Below are 19,461 nucleotides of genomic sequence, written 5' to 3' on the forward strand. Positions count from 1 at the left end.
AGAAGAAACTGCCAAACAAACTAATAGTAATTAGCCCAACTCAGAACCTCCAAGACCTCCCCACCAACACTGACAGGGTAAGACACTAGAACAGTGATGGCTAACCTTTTTGCCATCACATGCCAAAAGCAGGGGGAATGCAGGGAGGTCGTGCACAAGCATGCCCACACCCATAATTCTATGCGCACTACCCCATACGCATGCGCAACCCCCACCCTCCCCCCGCTTTTGACATGTGATGGACCAATTTTTTGCCCTCCCCAAGCTCCAGAGGCTTTCTAGGAGCCTGGGGAGGGCGAAAACGGCCACCCCGCCCCACTGGAGGCCCTCCGGAGGGCGATAAATGGCTCTGCAGGCAACCAGGAAGTCCATTCCCAAACTTCCAGTTTGCACATTGCGTTATTTTTCACCCTCTGGAGGCTTCACGGCACTAGAATATAAATTGTTAGCAAACACCTCCTTATTAGCATTGATGATGTTATCTAGCTTGGGTAATGAAACACCTGCAAGAAAACAACTATGCTCAGAGAGTACAAAGGACCACTCATTTCAACCTTGAGTTACAAGCAGTCTTCTTTAACAATATTTTGTGGATTTTATTGTATGTCACTAGTGTACTTTAGGATTGTGGCAAGCTACAAATATTGTAAAGTAAATCAATTTTTACTTTAGGAGCTAAAAGTGGCATGTAAGAGAAGGCCCTTGTCCAATGTTTCTCTATAGCAACCACCATGTGAGGAAAATTGGGCTAAGAGAGGATGAATGGTTCAAAGTCACTCAGTGAATCTTGATGGTTGAGGAGTTTGAACCTGCAACTCCACAGTCCCAGCTTTACATTTTAAATACTATACCACACTTTCATCAGTGAAAACACAGTTTTCAAAGTGGCTTATAAATTGCTGTGACACTAATTCTTTAAATAATCCTTCTTAATGTGACCCAATCTGAAGTAAAAAAATGATTCATAGATAATTTCCTGGCTAAAAGGAAGAAAAGACCCCAAGATATTTGGTTATTCAGTAGAGTTAGCAAACTCACTCTGCTTTTCTTTTCTCCTGTTTATCATGCTGGAATAAGTGTTGTAATAAGCCTTTTTTCAATCATTTTGTGAGGAATGATGCACTTCATTATGGGATGTGCCATGGGGACATTTTCTTAGCTGAGAGCATATGCACCAAAGGCAAATTATTTGTGTGTCCAATCACACTTGGCCAATAAAGAATTATATTCCATTCTTTATACTGCAGCCAGGAAAAATAAACATTATTTTTAGCTGTGATTGTCCTACAAGCAGTGTTCCTGAAGTATGAATTTTTCCAGAGGAACGGAGTGAAGGAGGAGTAGAAGTTAGGATTCCCTTGCCTGGGGAATTTAAACCTGCATGGTATTTGTACAAGAAGCACCTGAGCAGGGAGGGAGACAGCTAGGAGGGCTACGGGCTCCTTCTCCAAAGAGCCTCGCTCGGGAACCCGCCGCGCGTATTCACGAGCGCGAGGGCAGCCGCGCCAAATGGAATGCGCTCCGGTTCTGCAAATAACGGTCGCTCAGCCAGAGAGCGGGAGGGGGCGGCGGCGGCGGCGAGGCGCGGAAACGATCGCGCCGGGGTCCTGTGAGGGGAAGACCGGTCGGAGGAGATGGGGACCCGTTACTCCCGCACCAACTGCCTCCAGGAGCCCCTCCGGCGCGCGGTCCGCGCCTTAGGTGCCTCCGTGGGGACCCACCCGTGGCCTTATCTCCTGGTGCCTTTGGTGCTTTCGGCCGCCCTCTCGGTCGGCTTCATCTTCTTGCCCAGCCGCCAACCGAACGACCTGGAGGAGCAATTCACGCCCATCGAAGGCCCCGCCAAAGTCGAGCGAAGTATCGTGCGGAACTTCTTCCACACCGACGATGCCCATAACTTCTCCCCGGAAAGACTGATCACTGAGGGCGCTTATGCCACTTTAATCGCCGTGGCCGCTACACACGGCGACTCGCTGCTGACGCGGGAGGCTTTCGCCGAGCTGCTGACGCTAGACCGGGCGGTGCGCGGCATCCAGGCGGCGGGGCTCTCCTTCGACCGACTTTGTGCGCGCAACCTCGGCCACTGCTTCAGCAGCAACCCGCTCCTGAGCCTCGTCCAAGACAACCCAGCCTACATCGAAGTGTTACTGCCCAATTTAACCTTCCCGCTTTTCAGCGGACGGTTGTTCTTGGGCTTCTCCTTAGGGGGCGTCAAGCTGGGCCCGGGCGTTGAGCCTAAGCGCCCACTCCTGGAGGCCCGAGCGGTGCGCCTCATCTACTTCCTTCAGGAGGATGAGCCCCGGAAAAAGGAGTCCAGCACTCTTTGGCTGAAGGCCTTTCTGGAGCGAATCCCCTTAATGTTGGACACCCTGAACCTTACAGTCCTCGAGGTAGGGCTCAGTTAGTAAATGTTATTTTCAAATTTTTCCCGTTTCTTACATTTCATTGGAAACTTGCCCCCCCTTTTTTTGGAGCATTGGCAGGTTATGGAAAACACTAATAGTTCCTAAACAATATTCTTACAAAGCTCCCTTGCTTACAGCATCACTTTCACACAACAGTTCTGTAAACTTCTCACCTCAGATTTTGAGGATCTCCTCAGTCTCTTGCAAAGTTTCTTGTCCTTTTCAGCCTTTCACTTGACTTGCTTTGGCCTAGTCACTTTTTCTTCATGTTCTTTTTTTTAATAGTTCTATTCCATTTATTGCCCATGTATAATTAAATCAACTCAGCATACATTTCTGTAAAGCTGGTTGCTTGGATAGCAACTTCTCATACTGATACATGTTACTTACCAAATAGTAAAGAGATGCAAAATAATAGTAAAGAGAGGGTTGTTTATCCAAATAGTAAAGAGATCTAGACTGCTTCTCTTTCAAAACAAGACGGACTTCCACTCCTGCATACTTGATCAATATATGAAACTTTATTCAAAGCATTCATGATAGAGTATACCTACCCCTGAATATATTCAACAGCAATATCCTTGTTATATTCTCTGCTTAATGTCATATATTCACTATTCCACTATCTTAAGCATTCTATTAATTTGAAATTTAATGCTTTATTTTCATAATTCCAGCATTCAGCAACCAAACAACATTATATTTATACAAGTGTTGGAAACATAAAATATCATAGTTGGAAGGGACCTTGGAGGTCTTCTAGTCCAGTGTTTCTCAACCTTGGCAACTTGAAGATGTCCGGACATCTTCAAGTTGCCAAGGTTGAGAAACACTGTTCTAGTCAACTCCCTGCTCAAGCAGAAGACCAATTTCTTAGACATTTCTTGTGCAGTCTCGTCTTAAAAGCCTCCAGTGATGGAGCACCCACAATTTCAGAAGGCAAGCCATTCTACTGGTTACTTGTTCTCTCTGTCAGAAAATGTATCCTTAGTTCTAGGTTGGATCTTTCATTGATTTCCATCCATTGTTTCTTAGCATGCTTTGAGAAATAGATTGATTCCTTTTCTTTCTGACAGCCCTTCAAATATTGGAATGCTCCTCTTCCTGTGGGAGTGCAAGGCCAGGTGCCGGCAGCTGGCTGCCTTCTCACATTCCGGCCGACTTTTAGTACAGTAAATAGGAGTTTCGTAGCATTTTTAATACAGTAAATAGGAGTTTCTTTGAGTAATGCTTTTAGTACTGTAAGTAGGGGTGTTTTTGAGTAACATTTTAGTACTGTAGCTAGGAGTGTTTCTCTGAGTAATGTTTTTAGTGCAGTAAGTAGGAATTTATTTGAGTAATGTTTTTAGTACTATAAGTAGGAGTTTCTCTGAGTAACGTTTTTAGTCCAGTAAGTAGGAGTGTTTTTGAGTAACGTTTTAGTACTGTAGCTAGGAGTGTTTCTCTGAGTAATTTTTTTAGTCCAGTAAGTAGGAGTGTTTTTGAGTAATGTTTTAGTACTGTAGCTAGGAGTGTTTCTTTTGAGTAATTTTTTTAGTACTGTAAGTAGCCGTTTCTTTGAGTAACATTTCTAGTACTGTAGCTAGGAGTGTTTTTCTGAGTAATGTTTTTAGTACAGTAAGTAGGCGTTTCCTTGAGTAATGTTTTTAATACAATAAGTAGGAGTGTCTTTGAGTAACATTTTAGTACTGTAGCTAAGAGTGTTTCTCTGAGTAATGTTTTTAGTACAGTAAGTAGGAGTGTCTGAGTAATATTTTAGTACTGTAGCTAGGAGTTTCTCTGAGTTACATTTTTACTGTAGTAAGTAGGAGTGTTTTTTTGATAAATGTTTTTTAGTACTGTAGCTAGGAGTGTTTCTCTGAATAATTTCTTTTAGTACTGTAGCTAGGAACAGGAAAGCTAGGAAAGGTGTGTTGAGCTGTAGGATGGAGATGTAGGTGACACGGCAGTAGCTTGCAGTGGTCACTCCAGATCCAAAGTGGTGCTATTTTTATGTTGTGTCCCGTCCCACGAAACATATGGATGTCAGAGCAACTGGCATTTACGTGTACCTTCGGCAGACATTATGGAAATATAGTAATAACTCCAACACCATTAATGATGATTTGCGGGAGAAACTGCGCAACCTCGGCTTGCTCCGAGATCCAGGCCCTCAGACCCCAGCATTGCCAGAAGCCAATGGATGAAGGCGGGGGCATCAGAAGCCGAAGTGCAGAAAGTGAGCAGGGGATAATGCTAGGTTAAAGGTAAACCCTAGCCAGGCTGCTCTACCATACATCCTGCTAGCAAATGTCTGCTCCCTGGACAATAAATTACATTACATCAGACTCCAGCAAGCTACACGGCGTGATTACAGACACTGCTGCATCTTTGTTTTCACGGAGACATGGCTGAGTGATAGAGTTCCAGATGCTGCTATTCAGCTGGACAGGTTAACAGTGTTTCGTGACGACAGAAATGCAGCTCTGTGCGGTAAGACTCATGGCGGCGGACTGTGTGTATACATCAACACAGAATGATGTAAAAACTCTGTCCTCATTTCCACCTGTTGCTCACTGCTTGTAGAGTTTATGGTTGTAAAATGTAGATCTTTTTATTTACCCAGGGAATTGCTATTATACTCGGTGTGTATATTCCACCTAGCACTATTGCTAAGGAAGCACTGTGTATACTTCACCAAATCATCAACGAACTGCAGAACATACACCCTGATGGATTGTTTATTGTTGCCAAGATTTCAATCATGCAAATCTCAGGACTGTACTCCCTAAATTTCATCAAAATGTGGACTTTGCAACCAGAGGGGAAAACACGCTGGATGTTGTTTATACAAACATCCTGGGTGCATATTGGGTGAAGCCCCGCCCCCACCTTGGCTACTCAGACCACATCTCTGTTATGCTAATTCCAGCATACATACCATTCATCAGGCGTTCAAGACCAGTTTGGAAGCAGGTGAGGATCTGGCCAGCAGGAGCCATTTCTACTCTTCAGGACTGCTTTGAATGCACTGACTGGGGACTCCATTGACTTGGAGGAGTACACATTGTCAGTGACCAGCTATATCAGCAAGTGTACTGATGATGTTACAGTCTCCAAGAAAATTATCTCACACCCCAACCAGAAGCCGTGGATAACTGGAGAGGTGCGTGCTTTACTGAAAACACGAGATTCTGCATTCAGGGCGGGTGATAAAGCAGCCCTAAGAACAGCGAGAGCCAATCTGTCCCGGGCCATCAGAGAAGGAAAGCATGCACATGCCCAGAGCATCCACAAACACTTCACGAACAGCAGAGACACATGGTGTATTTGGCAGGGCATCCAAGCCATCACTATTTACAGAACATCACCACCTGTCTGTGAGAGTGATGGCTCACTTCCAGATTTGTTAAACAGCTTCTATGCCCATTTCGAAGCACAGAATGATGTGACAGCGAGGAAGACCACACCTCTTTCCAACGACCAGATACTTTGTCTGTCCATTACTGACGTGAGTCAACCCACGAAAAGCTACGGGACCAGACAATATTTTTGGCAGAGTGCTCAGAGGATGTGCCAACTGGCAAATGTTTTCACCGACATCTTCAATGTCTCTCTGAGTACCAATGTTGTCCCAAAGTGCTCCAAGACAATGATCATTGTCCCTATGCTGAAGAAATCATCAGTGTCCTGCCTCAATGACTACCATCCCGTTGCACTTACTCCCATCATCATGAAGTGCTTTGAAAGGCTTGTCTTGGGGCATATAAAGACCGTGCTTCCCATAACATTGGATCCACTGCAGTTTGCATACCGCTCAAATAGCTCCACCGACAATGCCATCTCCACTACACCCCATCTAGCCCTCACTCATCTAGAAAACAAAGACTCATACATACAAATGCTGTTCATAGACTTTAGTTCAGCATTCAACACTATCATTCCCTAACATCTGATGGGGAAGCTGACCCTGAACACCTCCCTCTGTAACTGGATCCTGGACTTTTTGACGGGAGGACCTCAGGCAGTCCGGATCACGAACAACACTTCTAACACTATCATACTGAGCACTGGAGCCCCTGAGGGCTCTGTGCTCAGTCCCCTGCTGCTCACCCTGCTGACGCACGACTGTGTAGCAATGCACAGTTCAAATCACATCATAAAGTTCGCTGATGATACGACCATGGTGGGTCTTATCAGCAAGAACGACGAGACAGCATACAGAGAAGAGGTGGAGAAGTTAACGAACTGGTGTAAAGCCAACAACCTCTGAATGTAGACAAAACAAAAGAGATGGTTGTTGACTTCAGGAGGACACAACACTTCAGCTCCCTGCTAAAGATCAGTGGCTCCTCCATGGAGATCGTAGAGAGCACCAAATTCCTTGGTGTTCACTGGCGGAGAATCTCACCTGGTCCCTCAACACTGGTTCCATAATAAGGAAGGCCCAGCAGCGTCTTTACTTTCTTAGGAAACTGAGGAAGGCCCAGCTTCCACCACATATCCTCACAACCTTCTACAGAGGGATCATCGAGAGCACCCTGAGCAACTGCATCACCACCTGGTTTGGGAATTGCACCATTTCAGATCGCAAGACCCTCCAGCAAATAGTGAGGACAGCAGAGAAGATCATCGGGTTGTTCTTCTCTCTGTCGTGGACATATACACTACACGCTGCATTCGTAAAGCCAGAAACATTGTGGCTGACCACACACACCCCTCATACATGCTCTTTACTCTCCTGCCATCTGGAAAAAGGTCCGCACAACAGACTGTAACATTCTTTCCACAAGCCATCAGACTCCTCAATTCTTTCTAAGTTCTTAGATTTAGAGCTATATGTAGTTGTACTCTGTAGTTCTGCTCTCTTTTTTTTAATCTGTGTTGTCTGATGTAGCACCTTGGTCCTAGGAAAACGTTGTTTCTTCTCACTGTGTATTGTACTGTATATTGTTGAAATGACAATAAAAACCTTGACTACTATCAGGATACGCTTAGTCCTTCTTTTCATTACTAGACAAACCCAATTTCAATTATTTCAAATTTCAAAATAGTATTGCACGTGATCTTGATTCTATTTCTCTGTTAATGCATCCAAGGATTGCATTGGCTTTTTGGTTTGCTGTACCTACTAGCTCATATTTAAATGACTGTCCACTAAGAATCCAAGATCCTTCTTGCAGTTACTGCTATTGAGCCAGGTTTCACCTAATCTGTACTTTTGGATTTTCCCCCCTAAGTGTAAGACCTTACTTTTCTCTACCTTGAATTTCATTTTGTTGGATAGGGCACAGTATTCAGGTGTGTCAAGAGCCATCTGGATCTTGAGCCTATCATCTAGCGTGGGGTATTGGTGATTCCTGCCAGCTTAGTGTCGCCTACAAATAGATGTTCCCCTTTTATTCCCTTATCTAAATTATTTATGAAGATATTGAAGAGTACTGGACTAAAATAGAACATTGTGGTACTCCACTGCTTACTTTCGTCCATGTAGATGTAATTCCAGTATGGACTACATGTTGAGTGTGATTTGTCAGCCAATTACAAATCTATCTGTTGGTGATGCTTTCTATCCCATATTTTTCTAGCTTACCAAAAAGGAGCTTTAGTCTATTTTGTCAAATGCCTTACTGAAATTCAAGTATACTACGTCCACTGCATTTCACTACCTAATTTATTCAGTTTGTCAAATAATGAAATAAGATATATTTGGCAAACTCGTGGGTATAATTTGCTTGTTTCTGGGTTTTAACAGATTTGTTGCTTGATTATCTTTTCCAGGATCTTTCCAGATATTTTTTTTATTGAAAATTTTTAAAAGCTTTTACAATTATTTACCTCTCTCCCCCACCCTTCCCACCCAAGCCCATCTTACCCATATTTTTTCCCATGTATCCAGCATTATTGGTTCTTCAAAATTTTGTGCCCATTTTATCATATAGTCTTTAACTAATTCTGTTTCAGAATTAATTTCTATTAATACATTATATAGCCTTTTTATATGCATTTGACTTTGATCTCTGATTTGTTTTAATAGATTGTCCTCATCTTGCATAATACCAATTTTCTGATCTTTTTGCCATCTGGCCTGTAACTGTCCATACTGAAACCATGTTTGAATTATCTTCTTTTAGTACATTCAAGGGTTTTAACTGTAATACACCTCTTTCTATAGTAAGAGGCTGTCTGTATGTAGTTACATCCTGTTTTTGTGCTATACTTATGTTCTTTATTGCATGTCTAGGAATTGCCCACATAGGTATCTTATCATTTAATTTATGTTGATATTTTTTCCAGACACGCAATAGAGCATTCCTTAATATGACTTTTGAAAGTCTTATCCACCTTCTTGTCGTATATCAAATAGGCATGCCAGCCGTATATCAAATCATGTCCCTCGATATTCAGTAATCTATCCTCTGTTGAATTAATCCAATCACTAATTATTGATAAAACTACTGCTTCATAGTATAGTTTTAAATTTAGCATTTTCAAGCTTCCTCTCTCACGTACATCTTGCATAATTTTAAGCTTTATTCTCCATTTTTTCCCTGACCAAACAAATTTATTAATGCCCTTCTGCCATTCCAGCAAGTTTGCATCTTTTTTAAGTATTGGTATCATTTGAAAAAGAAATAATAATTTAGGCAAGACATTCATTTTCACTGCTGCTATCCTTCCCAACAAAGACAATTGTAGTTTTTCCCAATTTTTCATCTCTACCTGTATTTTGTGCCATAATGGTTCATAATTATGTTTATATAGCTTCCCATTTGAAGTTTTACTATAAACTCCTAAGTATTTAACCTTATTAACTATCTCACATCCTGTTATTCTTTCTAATTCTTCCCTTTGATTAGTGTTCATATTTTTAACTAGCATCTTTGTTTTCCCTAGATTTATTTTAAACCCAGATACTTGACCATATTGATTAATCATATTCATTAAAACCTTATTAGATTTCCCTAGTTGAGTTAAAGTTATAACCAAGTCGTCCGCAAATGCTCATAATCTATATTCATGATGTCTAATCTTAATTCCCTGTAAATCTTCTGACCTCCGTATTTTATTCAACAATAACTCCAAGGTTATAATAAACAATAATGGTGATAAGGGGCAACCCTGTCTTGTACCTTTCTCGATTTTAAAAGATTCTGTTAAACTCCCATTGACTATAATTTGTGCTGTTTGTTCCTGATATATTGCCTTGATTGCTTGTAAAAAATACGTCTAAATTCGTCTAAACTTTCTCCCATTCATATATTTCTCAATGAGCTGCTGAAAGCCAACATCTGTGCATCTCTTGACTGACCTAATGCTATAGAGCAGGGGTGTCAAACTGGCTGCCTGCAGGGCGGATGTGTCACGCGCAGGCCACAGCCACCCCAGCTCTGCGAATGGGAAAAGCATTGCGAAACATCATGTGATAGCAATGTGACACAGCAAGTTTGACACATGTGCTATAGAGGGATAATAAGAGCACTCTTCCAATTGTCAGGTACAGATGCAGTCTTTGCACAGCTACTTTATCAACAGGAGTATTTAACCTACATATAGTAGGCAGAAATAATAGAGAGGAAGAGACGAGCTGCAATCAAGGCAAAAAGCAAATAGGCCAGTAACTTTAGGCTACCATTTTCTCTTAGCCTAAACTGCCTCACTGGATTGTTAATGCAGAGAAAAATAAGACTGGGTGCTATATATGCCATTTTGAACTCCTGAATAAAAGAACGATGTGTATGCATGAAAACTCATGCAGATAATCCTCAAATTATGATTGTTACTTAACAAAGATTTGAAGTTACAACGGACTTGAAAAAAGTGACATGACCTATCCTCAAACATATATCCATCATCTCACACACACACCACAGTCATGTGATCGCAATTCAGGTACTTTTCAACATAATCGAATTTACAATGGTTGCATCATCTTGTGATCACATAATGGATGCAGCCATCCAACAAGCATAATCAATTGAGAAAGTTGGATTCACAGTCACTGTTGTAATTTGTTTACGAGAAAATGGTCATAAAATTAGGTCCAGTCATGTGATGACTCACTTAACAACAGCAATACTTAGCACTATCAATTTCAGTCCAAATTGTGGTCATAAATTTAGGACTACCTGTATGCTTAAACCATATTTTCCAAATGAGCTTTTTTTCCTGCAGATAATTTACCAATCACCATCCTCATTCATTCTTAGATTTCCAAATGGCCCAGTCATTTCTTTTGTGTTTTCTTTTCTTCACCAATGCCATTTAAGAGAATATAATTAATACGTTAACTCTGAGTGTCATCCAGGATTTACTAACGTTCACTCCAAATCCTTTCATTTTCACTATTTGCTAGAGCATAAATGTAACTGTCATCTGTCTGCACAATAATCTGGACAACATCAATTAATACTTTCTGATTTAAAAGTTATCTCTTTTATTTATAATTACATTTATATCATCATTTCTATAACTATACTACTATCTACAGCAACTTCATTCATCAGCTTCAATTTGCAGGATTAAACTATCATTTATCGATTACATTTGCCTCTGCCTTGGTTTCACAAACACACTACTTTCCTTACCATTGTTTCATTGTTAATTCACAGATTTATTTATTCATGGGCATATTTATTTACCTTACATTCCAAATTGTAATCTTTCATATGTCATGGCCATCACCAAATATGGATATTGACTACTACTGTCCATCATAGCTTTGGTCACTTGAGCCATTCAGACAATATTTTTTAGTATTATAGAGAGGGCATAGAGTAGATCACCACTATTCACACCTGTGCCACATGTAACCAGTCCCTCCCAATGTAATGGAAATTACTAGCCAATTATTATCATATTTTAGCCATTATATCCTTAACACTGCCAAACCCACAGTTTTTTCTCAAGTATGTTCATATTTTATGCAAGCTATGAACTCTAATTTAGAATATTTTGTGATTCAGCATACATGCCACTTACTAGAAAAGCATACTTAGGAAATGGGGCAATATCATAATAACTTACAGTATACAAAATGTTTTAATTATTACAGTATTATAGGCATTTTTTGCTTTAGAACTTTATGGGTAGACCTTAATTTAATGATCATTTGTTCAGCAACTATTTAAAGTTAAAACAGAGATGAAGAAGTAGTCAACTCTGACACTCCCACAATCATGTGATTGTGGGCTTACTACCAGTTGCAGTGCCCTACAATCAAATGATTGCCACTTGTGACCTTCCCTTCTGGCGTCTCTAGAAAATCAATGGGGAAGAGGACTTGGAAGTAGTTTGGTAAGGATTTTCCATCATACATCCTTCCCACCCCTTCTTCCACTGTGCCACAGTGGCCCATCGGACACCCTTGTGCAACCTTACCACTCCTTCCTTTCATACTCCCCAATTCTTGCTGTCCCATCCTCAGGCACCCTTTCTAACTCTTGCCTTATCTTCTATACACCTTGCACACCCTCCTGGAGAATTGCCACATCTCCCTCACATCTTCACATACTTCCTACACACCTTCCCCAAGTCTTGTCACATCTCACTTGTGTACTTTCTCTGACCCTTGCTCTTCCCACTAATCCTTCCCAGCCTCACTACATGCTCTGTTCACTCTTGCACAATGTTCCCAAGCTTTGCTGCATCTCTTGCACCCTTGTGTTCTCTCCAGTGCTTCCTGTGCCCCTCTCAATACTCTATGCAACCTTCCCAAATTTTGTCATACCTTCCTTGCACCTTCCCCAAGCCTTTTCCACATGTAGCCCCACCCAGCTGCAGCCACTTACCTGGCTGCAAGCTACTTGGGACTTGCAACTTCCTGCCTGCTCCTCCCATTTGATTTGGTTCCCCCTGCCACCTAATACGATTCGGTTAACTATAACAACCAAGATGCTTTACAACCTTAGCACTTCGAGAGGAAAAATCCATTCCAGTTGTTGTTGTTGTTGTTGTTGTTGTTGTAAGTCAAGGACTACTTGTAAAAAATATCCATTAACTTGTCTTTGTAATATATTAAAGCGTACAAAAATGGATAATAATGAAATATATTTTTATCTAAGCTTATACAATTAAGATACATTTTAAGATAAAATAATTGAAAGATTATCTTTCTCCTTCTCTCTCTCCCCTTTCCCCTTTAACCTGGCAGGTAGCCTATTTTACCTCACTGTCAAGACAGAATGAATTTGAAAACCTTGCTAACAATGTGATCCCATTGGTCTCCCTCGCATATCTTTTAACGATAGTATTCTCAATTATTTCATGTGCAAGGTAAATTTTTTCTCTCACCCATTCTTATTAAATAACTTTATATATTTTATTACAGAATAAATAATGTTCATATTCCAAAAAGTATATCTACATACAACATACACATGTGGCAAGTTAGGCAGCAAATAAATGTAACAAATAAATAAGTATACATATACATCAGACTATATTATTTGTAATTACATAATCAGTTATATAAAAAAAAAGGAAATGCAAAACTTTCAAACTGTACTTGCTTTGGGAGAACACACTTTCCATTAACATTTTTCAATAGCAGAGGTAGACCTCGACTTACAATAATAATTGAGCCAGGAATTATTGAGACATGACCAAACCCATTTTTTTTACATTTTTTGCTGCAGTCACTAAGTGAACACCATGATTTTTAAGTTAACATGTTAGTTGTTAAGCAAATGCTGTATTTATTAAGCAAATTAGTTTTCTCCAGTGAGTGGTGTTTTGCAGAAACTCGAAATAAACATTGGAAAACAGAAAAACACAACTGCGAGATGTTATAAACATCCAATCCCAATCATAAGCTCCCAAAATACAATCATGTAACTAGGAGAGGGATGCAATTTTAAAACAGGTCATAAGGAATTTTTGGAGGTCCCTCATAACTTTGAATGGTCATTAAGTAACCAATTATAAGTCAGGAACTACCTGTATGGCTAATAAAAAATGTCCTATCAGTACAATCTAATATGTTGCATGACTACTTAGAAATAAAGCCAGTCAGAAATAGAATTCAATATATAGGTCGTTCTGAATTTGTGACCACAATTGAGCCCCAAATTTATGTTGCTAAGTGAGAAATTTGTTAAATGAATTTTGCCCCATTTTATGACTTTTCTTGCCACATTTGTTAAGTGAACCACTGCAGTTGTTAAATTAGTAACACTGTTATTAGTGAATCTGATTTCCCCGTTGACTTTGCTTGTCAGAAGGTTGCAAAAGGAAATCACATGACCCCTGGACCCTGCAACTGTCATAAATATGAATCAGTTGTCAAGCATTCAAATGTAAATCATGTGACCATGGGGATGCTGCAACGGTCATGTGTGAAAATTTTTCATAAGCCACTTTTTTCAGTGTCGAAACTTTGAAAGGTCACTAAGTGAACTTTCTAAGTGGAGGTTTACCTGTAGCTTACTCCCAAGGAATTACACAAAATGCAGCCTTAACAGAACGTAATTTTTTTTCCTCTAAAGACTTGCGGTATTCCCCAGTAATGTCTATGATTATAAACAATTGGTGCAATTACTGCATGCCCTAGCTCAGGGGTGTCAAAGTTGTGGCCCACGGTCTAGATTTGCCCATGCCCTGTTTAGTGAGGGGGGAGGAAGTAGAGATACGTCACATGACAATGCTCTGACGAAGCAAGTTTGAGACCCCTGACATAGCTGTTAAATAGCAGGTGGTGCTTGTTAAAAATAGGCAGAGAAATTATGCACACGCAGATAAAGTATATTTCCCATCCCTAATCCTAATCTATCCCAGTCCCAAGGAATGGAATCGTAACTCTTCTTAGATTTCTGGCCAGATTATGCAAGGGATATAAATTACTTAGCCAGAATATGATGTAATGTAAATGAGTAATGAATGGCGTCCACTAAAGGAAACTGTCAGCCCCACTAGCTAGGATAAACCAAGAAATATGGTAAAGATAAAAATTACATTTATGATGAAGGTAAAAAGTATGTTTGCTAGTGGCTATAATAACAGAAAGTTGCAAATCTGATTACAAACACAGTTTCTATTTATTTTTGTTTCTGTTTACACAGTGCCCTTAAAAAAGAAACTTTTCTAAAACATGTCACGCCATTAACACTTATTTACTTGTCTTTTGGATTCTTACCTCTTTCATTTAATGTGAGTCAAAGGAAGAATTTCCAATTCATCTTTTGGGACAAAAATATATATTTTTTACATTTCCCCACAAGAATCTACTTTTGGGATTGTTATAGATGGGTGAAATATATATTGTTAGTAAGGTTCTACAGAGATATGCTTAAAAGTTGGTCCCATTAAAATTAATGTTATTTGGTCCCAAATACACACCCATATTTTTTAATGTAGTCAGCCGATACCTCCTCTTATCAAGAGAACAGTGGATGTACCATATAATATGAATAAGTTGGCTTTATCACAAACCTATGTGAAATGTGAGATTGTGTTAATTCTGTGTGTGGAAATAATGTCAGAAATACAGTATCTGAGTTCTTAATTACAAATGATCTGAATTACAAATGTTTACTATACACACTAGGGGCTACAAATAATTTTGTGAAACCCCTTTGAGCAATTTGATACATTTTTAAGAATACAAGTTTCCATTTCTAAAATTAAGTATATTTCTGCTTATACAAGTTCTGTAAAATTTATTTATTATTTAATAGCTGTATCTGAGTTCTTTGTTCAATTTTGCAAGATATTAGAAATGCAGAATGAAATTCAGACTCTATAGTGCTCAACTCTTCTCCATCCTTCTTATAGGCTAGATTGTGTCCGAACAAAACTCTGGGTTGCATTTTTTGGAGTTTTTTCAGCAGGCTTATCTGTCATTAGCAGTTTTGGATTATTGCTGTTTTATGGGGTGCCGTTTGTTATCACAGCTGCAAATTCACCATTTCTTATACTTGGTAGGTAATATATATATATATATATATTCCTTTGAGCTTTCAACAGCTAGAAGTTCCAGCTCTCCCAATTATATTTCTCCTTAGTTCTGATAGGTATTCTAAACTTCTCTGTAGTTCTTTCTAAAATTGGCTAAGGTTACAGTCTTATATATGAAATATTATTCCCTCACATAATATAATCCCTTTTGAGCTCAACTGTACACACTTCTATGAACATCATAGTGAGATGACTGTTACTCATGAATAGTACCACACCGATGATTTCTTATTTTTTATTTTCCTACCACAAAGTCTAACAAACTCATTTTTTCTCATCTATCCTTAATTTTTAATTCAGACTATACTGTTTCCACTTTCATTATCCATTAATTTTGATCCAAATTTTTCTTTTTCCTTACTTTTTACTATTGAAATAGATTTTTTCTGCACTATTAAATTATATTAAGATTAATTATATATGTTGATTGTATTCTATTAAAAATATTATATTCAAAAGAACCTTAGGATTTTATGATTCTATGCATACCCAGGTGTAATTGTATTTTTTCTTGAACGTCAGTAAAATAAAGGCAAAAAGGAATAAGCGCCTAATTCAGGATAAAAAAAATAAGTAGTATTTCACTTATATTAAATTATATCACTTAAATATAGTTATATAATTGCTCTGTATATGTTTATTAATTCCAATAATTACTTATGTCACTCAAAAATTACAAGTCAGTGACAGCTAAAGGGAAAAACAGTTGCTTCACCTAAGTCTGATCAGTAGTACGCATTAATAGAACCGCAGATTACGTAACTCATCTAGTCTTTCTGATTCTTTGCAAAATATAGAACAATAATTATTTTGCCTTTATTTATGTATAGTTTTGAAACCTAGGTATAAATAAAATTAAATATTTATTCAGTGCCTGTGATAGTTTTCTGTTTCACACAAATAAACTGAATCTGTTTTGCTGTTTTCAAATTTAGTTTCATCACATATTTATCCTGCTATCATCTTAGTAACACCAAAATTGTTTGGAACCACAGTATCTGAGGAGCTTTGTTGCCTGTTTATACAGGTAGTCCTCAACTTATAACGTTTAGTAACTATTCAAATTTACAATGGCACTTTTAAAAGTGACTTACGACCATTTTTCACACTTATGACTATTGTAGCATTCCCATAGTCACATGATCAAAATTCAGACACTTGGCAACTGACTCATTTATGACATTTGCAATGTCCCGGAGTCATGTGATCACCTTTTGTGACTTTCTGATAAGTCAATGGGGAATCCAGATTTACAACTGTGTTACCAACTTAACTGTGATTCACTTAACAACTGTGGCAAGGAGGGTCATAAAATGGAGCAAAATTCATTTAACAAATGTCTCCCTTCACAACAGAAATTTTGGACTCAGTTATGTTTGTAAGTTGAGTGCTATCTGTACTTTCCTGGGCATTGGTTTTGTCTGTACCACATGACAGGGCCTACAAATGTGAGGCAGGACCTTCATGGGTATAAAATGTTTCCCTCCCTCTAACTAGACCAGTGTTTTTCAACCACTGTGCCGCGGCACACTAGTGTGCCGTGACATAGTGTAAGGTGTGCCGTGGGAAAATTACTTTATATATAGTCAATATAGGCACAGAGTTAAATTTTTTTAACATTTTCTAATGGTGGTGTGCCTCGTGATTTTTTTCATGAAAAAAGTGTGCCTTTGCACAAAAAAGGTTGAAAAACACTGAACTAGACAGCCACTCAGGTTGTTCTTTCCTGGACCAAATGAAAATACTGGAGCTGTTGAATTGATCTTGAACAGGTTGATGTATCTTAGGATTTGTTATCTTAAAAAAATATGAGTTGCTGATCATGTTCCTTGTATAATTTGCTCTTTTTATCATGTGAAAACTGACTCCTCTTTCTACCATTATCCAGGAATTGGTGTTGATGATATGTTCATCCTGGTATCCTGCTGGCAGCATACAAAAGTAAAGGATAGTGTTATAGACCGGATGGCTAACACTTATTCAGAAGCAGCTGTATCAGTTACTATCACAACAATGACAGATGTTTTAGCGTTCTACATTGGAATTGCAACTTCCTTTCCATCGATTAGATCATTTTGTATCTATACAGGAACGGCTTTCATTTTCTGCTATATATACAACCTGACATTTCTTGGGGCTGTTCTAGCTCTAAATGGTAGAAGAGAAAAAAGTAACAGGCATTGGCTAACATTTATGAAAGTTTTTTCTGAGCCCCAAGATTCCCGGGGTCGTATGTATAACCGATGTTGCATAGGAGGATTTTATGATGAAGCTACTGGAAATGAGATTGAACATCCCATGAATTTTTTCTTCAGAAAGTATTATGGTCCCTTCCTTATGCACACCTGGACTAAGGTTGTTGTGGTAATTCTATATGTCACATATCTAGCAACTAGTCTATACGGATGCTTTAAACTTAAAGAGGGCATAGATCTTCGAAACGTAGCAACAGATGATTCTTATATCATTCCATACTACAACCTTGAAGATCAGTATCTTTCAACATATGGTCCAAGGGTAATGGTAATAGTTACTACTAGTGTAGCGTATTGGAATTTAACTGTTCGTGACGAAATTGAGAACTGTTTGAATATTTTAGAAAATGGATACTATGTAGATAAGAATTTTTCAGAGTCATGGCTAAGAATTTATGAAAATATTGCTAAAAGCATGTCTCTAGATTTAAATGATCATGATGTATTCATTAAAAATTTACCTGCTCTATTCAGAGTAGATCCCAATTCTCAGTGGAATATTAATATGAGTGCAAACGAAATACTAGCTTCTCGGTTCTTTATACAGACCATAAATGTTATAAATTCATTGGATGAGAAAAATCTTTTAAAGCAGCTAAGACATATTGCCGATATTTGTACTGTACCACTAATGGTTTATCACCCAGCTTTTATACACTTTGATCAGTACCTTGTTATAAATCAAAATACCATTCAAAATGTTCTGATTGCAGCTGGGGCCATGTTAATTATTTCTTTGCTGCTGATTCCCAGTCCTGTATGTTCTTTGTGGGTAACTTTTACTATTGGCTCTGTCATTGTAGGTGTGTCTGGTTACATGGCCTTCTGGGATGTGAATCTTGATTCCATATCTATGATCAATCTTGTTATTTGCATAGGATTTTCTGTAGACTATTCCGCTCACATATCTTATGCCTATGTTTCCAATAGTAAAACCAGTTCAAGTGAAAAGGCAATAGATGCTCTTTTCCACCTGGGTTACCCAGTTATGCAGGCATCTGCCTCCACCCTTGTAGGAATTTCCGTTCTCTCTATGGCAGCCACTTATGTCTTTAGGACTTGTTTTAAGATAATGTTTCTTGTTATTACACTTGGAACACTTCATGGTCTCATGTTCATCCCTGTGTTTTTAACATTTTTTAGTTATTGTACTTGATTCTCAAATAGATAACAAACAAAACAATGGTAAATGCTTATGGAAATTACTCAGTGTAATAAGAAACTTGCTTTAAATGAAAATATGGGACTGCTAACTACTAATAGGGGAAAGAAAATTCCCCCATTTCAAGAAGATCTAATTGCTTATAATGAATTGTATGTTAATCAAAAGAAATGGACAGATGAAACCTGTTTTATAATAAGCAATTCAAGATTTATTAGAACAATTCTTATGGTGCATTTATTTAGGCATTCATGATTAATGTAAAATAGCATCAGGATTGTTCGGATGCTGATAAAATGAAACCATTCTATTTAATGCCACATGGTGGTGATTGCCACAAAGTACATATGGAAGAATGCAATTAAGTACAAAAAAAGTGTGGAATCGCTGGTAATATCATGATCATAAGGCATGACAAATCAGATTTGTAAAGAATCTAGACTCATTTGATATTGACGTAAGGCTTTTATTGTATGTTTTCTCAGTTCATACTTCATGCCCATCAATAATGGGAAGAGGACAAGCAGGCATATTCTAGCAACAAAGCAAGCCTAACTTTAACATGAATATTACTAACAGCTGCAAACTACCCATATGGTATATTATAGTTTCCAGATAATCAAAACGTCTGGATCATCTAAAGGGAATTGATCCATTCTTTTAAATTTCTCTCTGCATGTTATTTTGGCTGAAAGAAGCATTGTAC

The 19,461-nt window shown here is 38.6% G+C and overlaps 1 protein-coding gene across 1 annotated transcript; it reads left to right on the forward strand.

Annotated features, from left to right (window-relative positions):
- Positions 1–1,634: 1,634 nt before the first annotated feature.
- Positions 1,635–18,749, forward strand: PTCHD3 (patched domain containing 3). Its single transcript, XM_032235033.1, has 4 exons — positions 1,635–2,390; positions 12,538–12,659; positions 15,156–15,301; positions 17,227–18,749. The coding sequence occupies exons 1-4, from the start codon at positions 1,635–1,637 to the stop codon at positions 18,747–18,749; spliced, it is 2,547 nt and encodes an 848-aa protein (XP_032090924.1).
- The last annotated feature ends 712 nt before the right edge of the window (positions 18,750–19,461 follow it).

Source organism: Thamnophis elegans, chromosome Z (genome assembly GCF_009769535.1).
Source record: "Thamnophis elegans isolate rThaEle1 chromosome Z, rThaEle1.pri, whole genome shotgun sequence".
Taxonomy (NCBI): domain Eukaryota; kingdom Metazoa; phylum Chordata; class Lepidosauria; order Squamata; family Colubridae; genus Thamnophis; species Thamnophis elegans.

Excerpts from the sequence above, each read along its gene's own strand:
- PTCHD3 (XM_032235033.1), top strand. The coding sequence starts at position 1,635 with ATGGGGACCCGTTACTCCCGCACCAACTGCCTCCAGGAGCCCCTCCGG. Across the intron at positions 2,391-12,537 it reads TGAACCTTACAGTCCTCGAG|GTAGCCTATTTTACCTCACT; the intron begins GTAGGGCTCAGT and ends TTAACCTGGCAG. Across the intron at positions 15,302-17,226 it reads TTCACCATTTCTTATACTTG|GAATTGGTGTTGATGATATG; the intron begins GTAGGTAATATA and ends ACCATTATCCAG.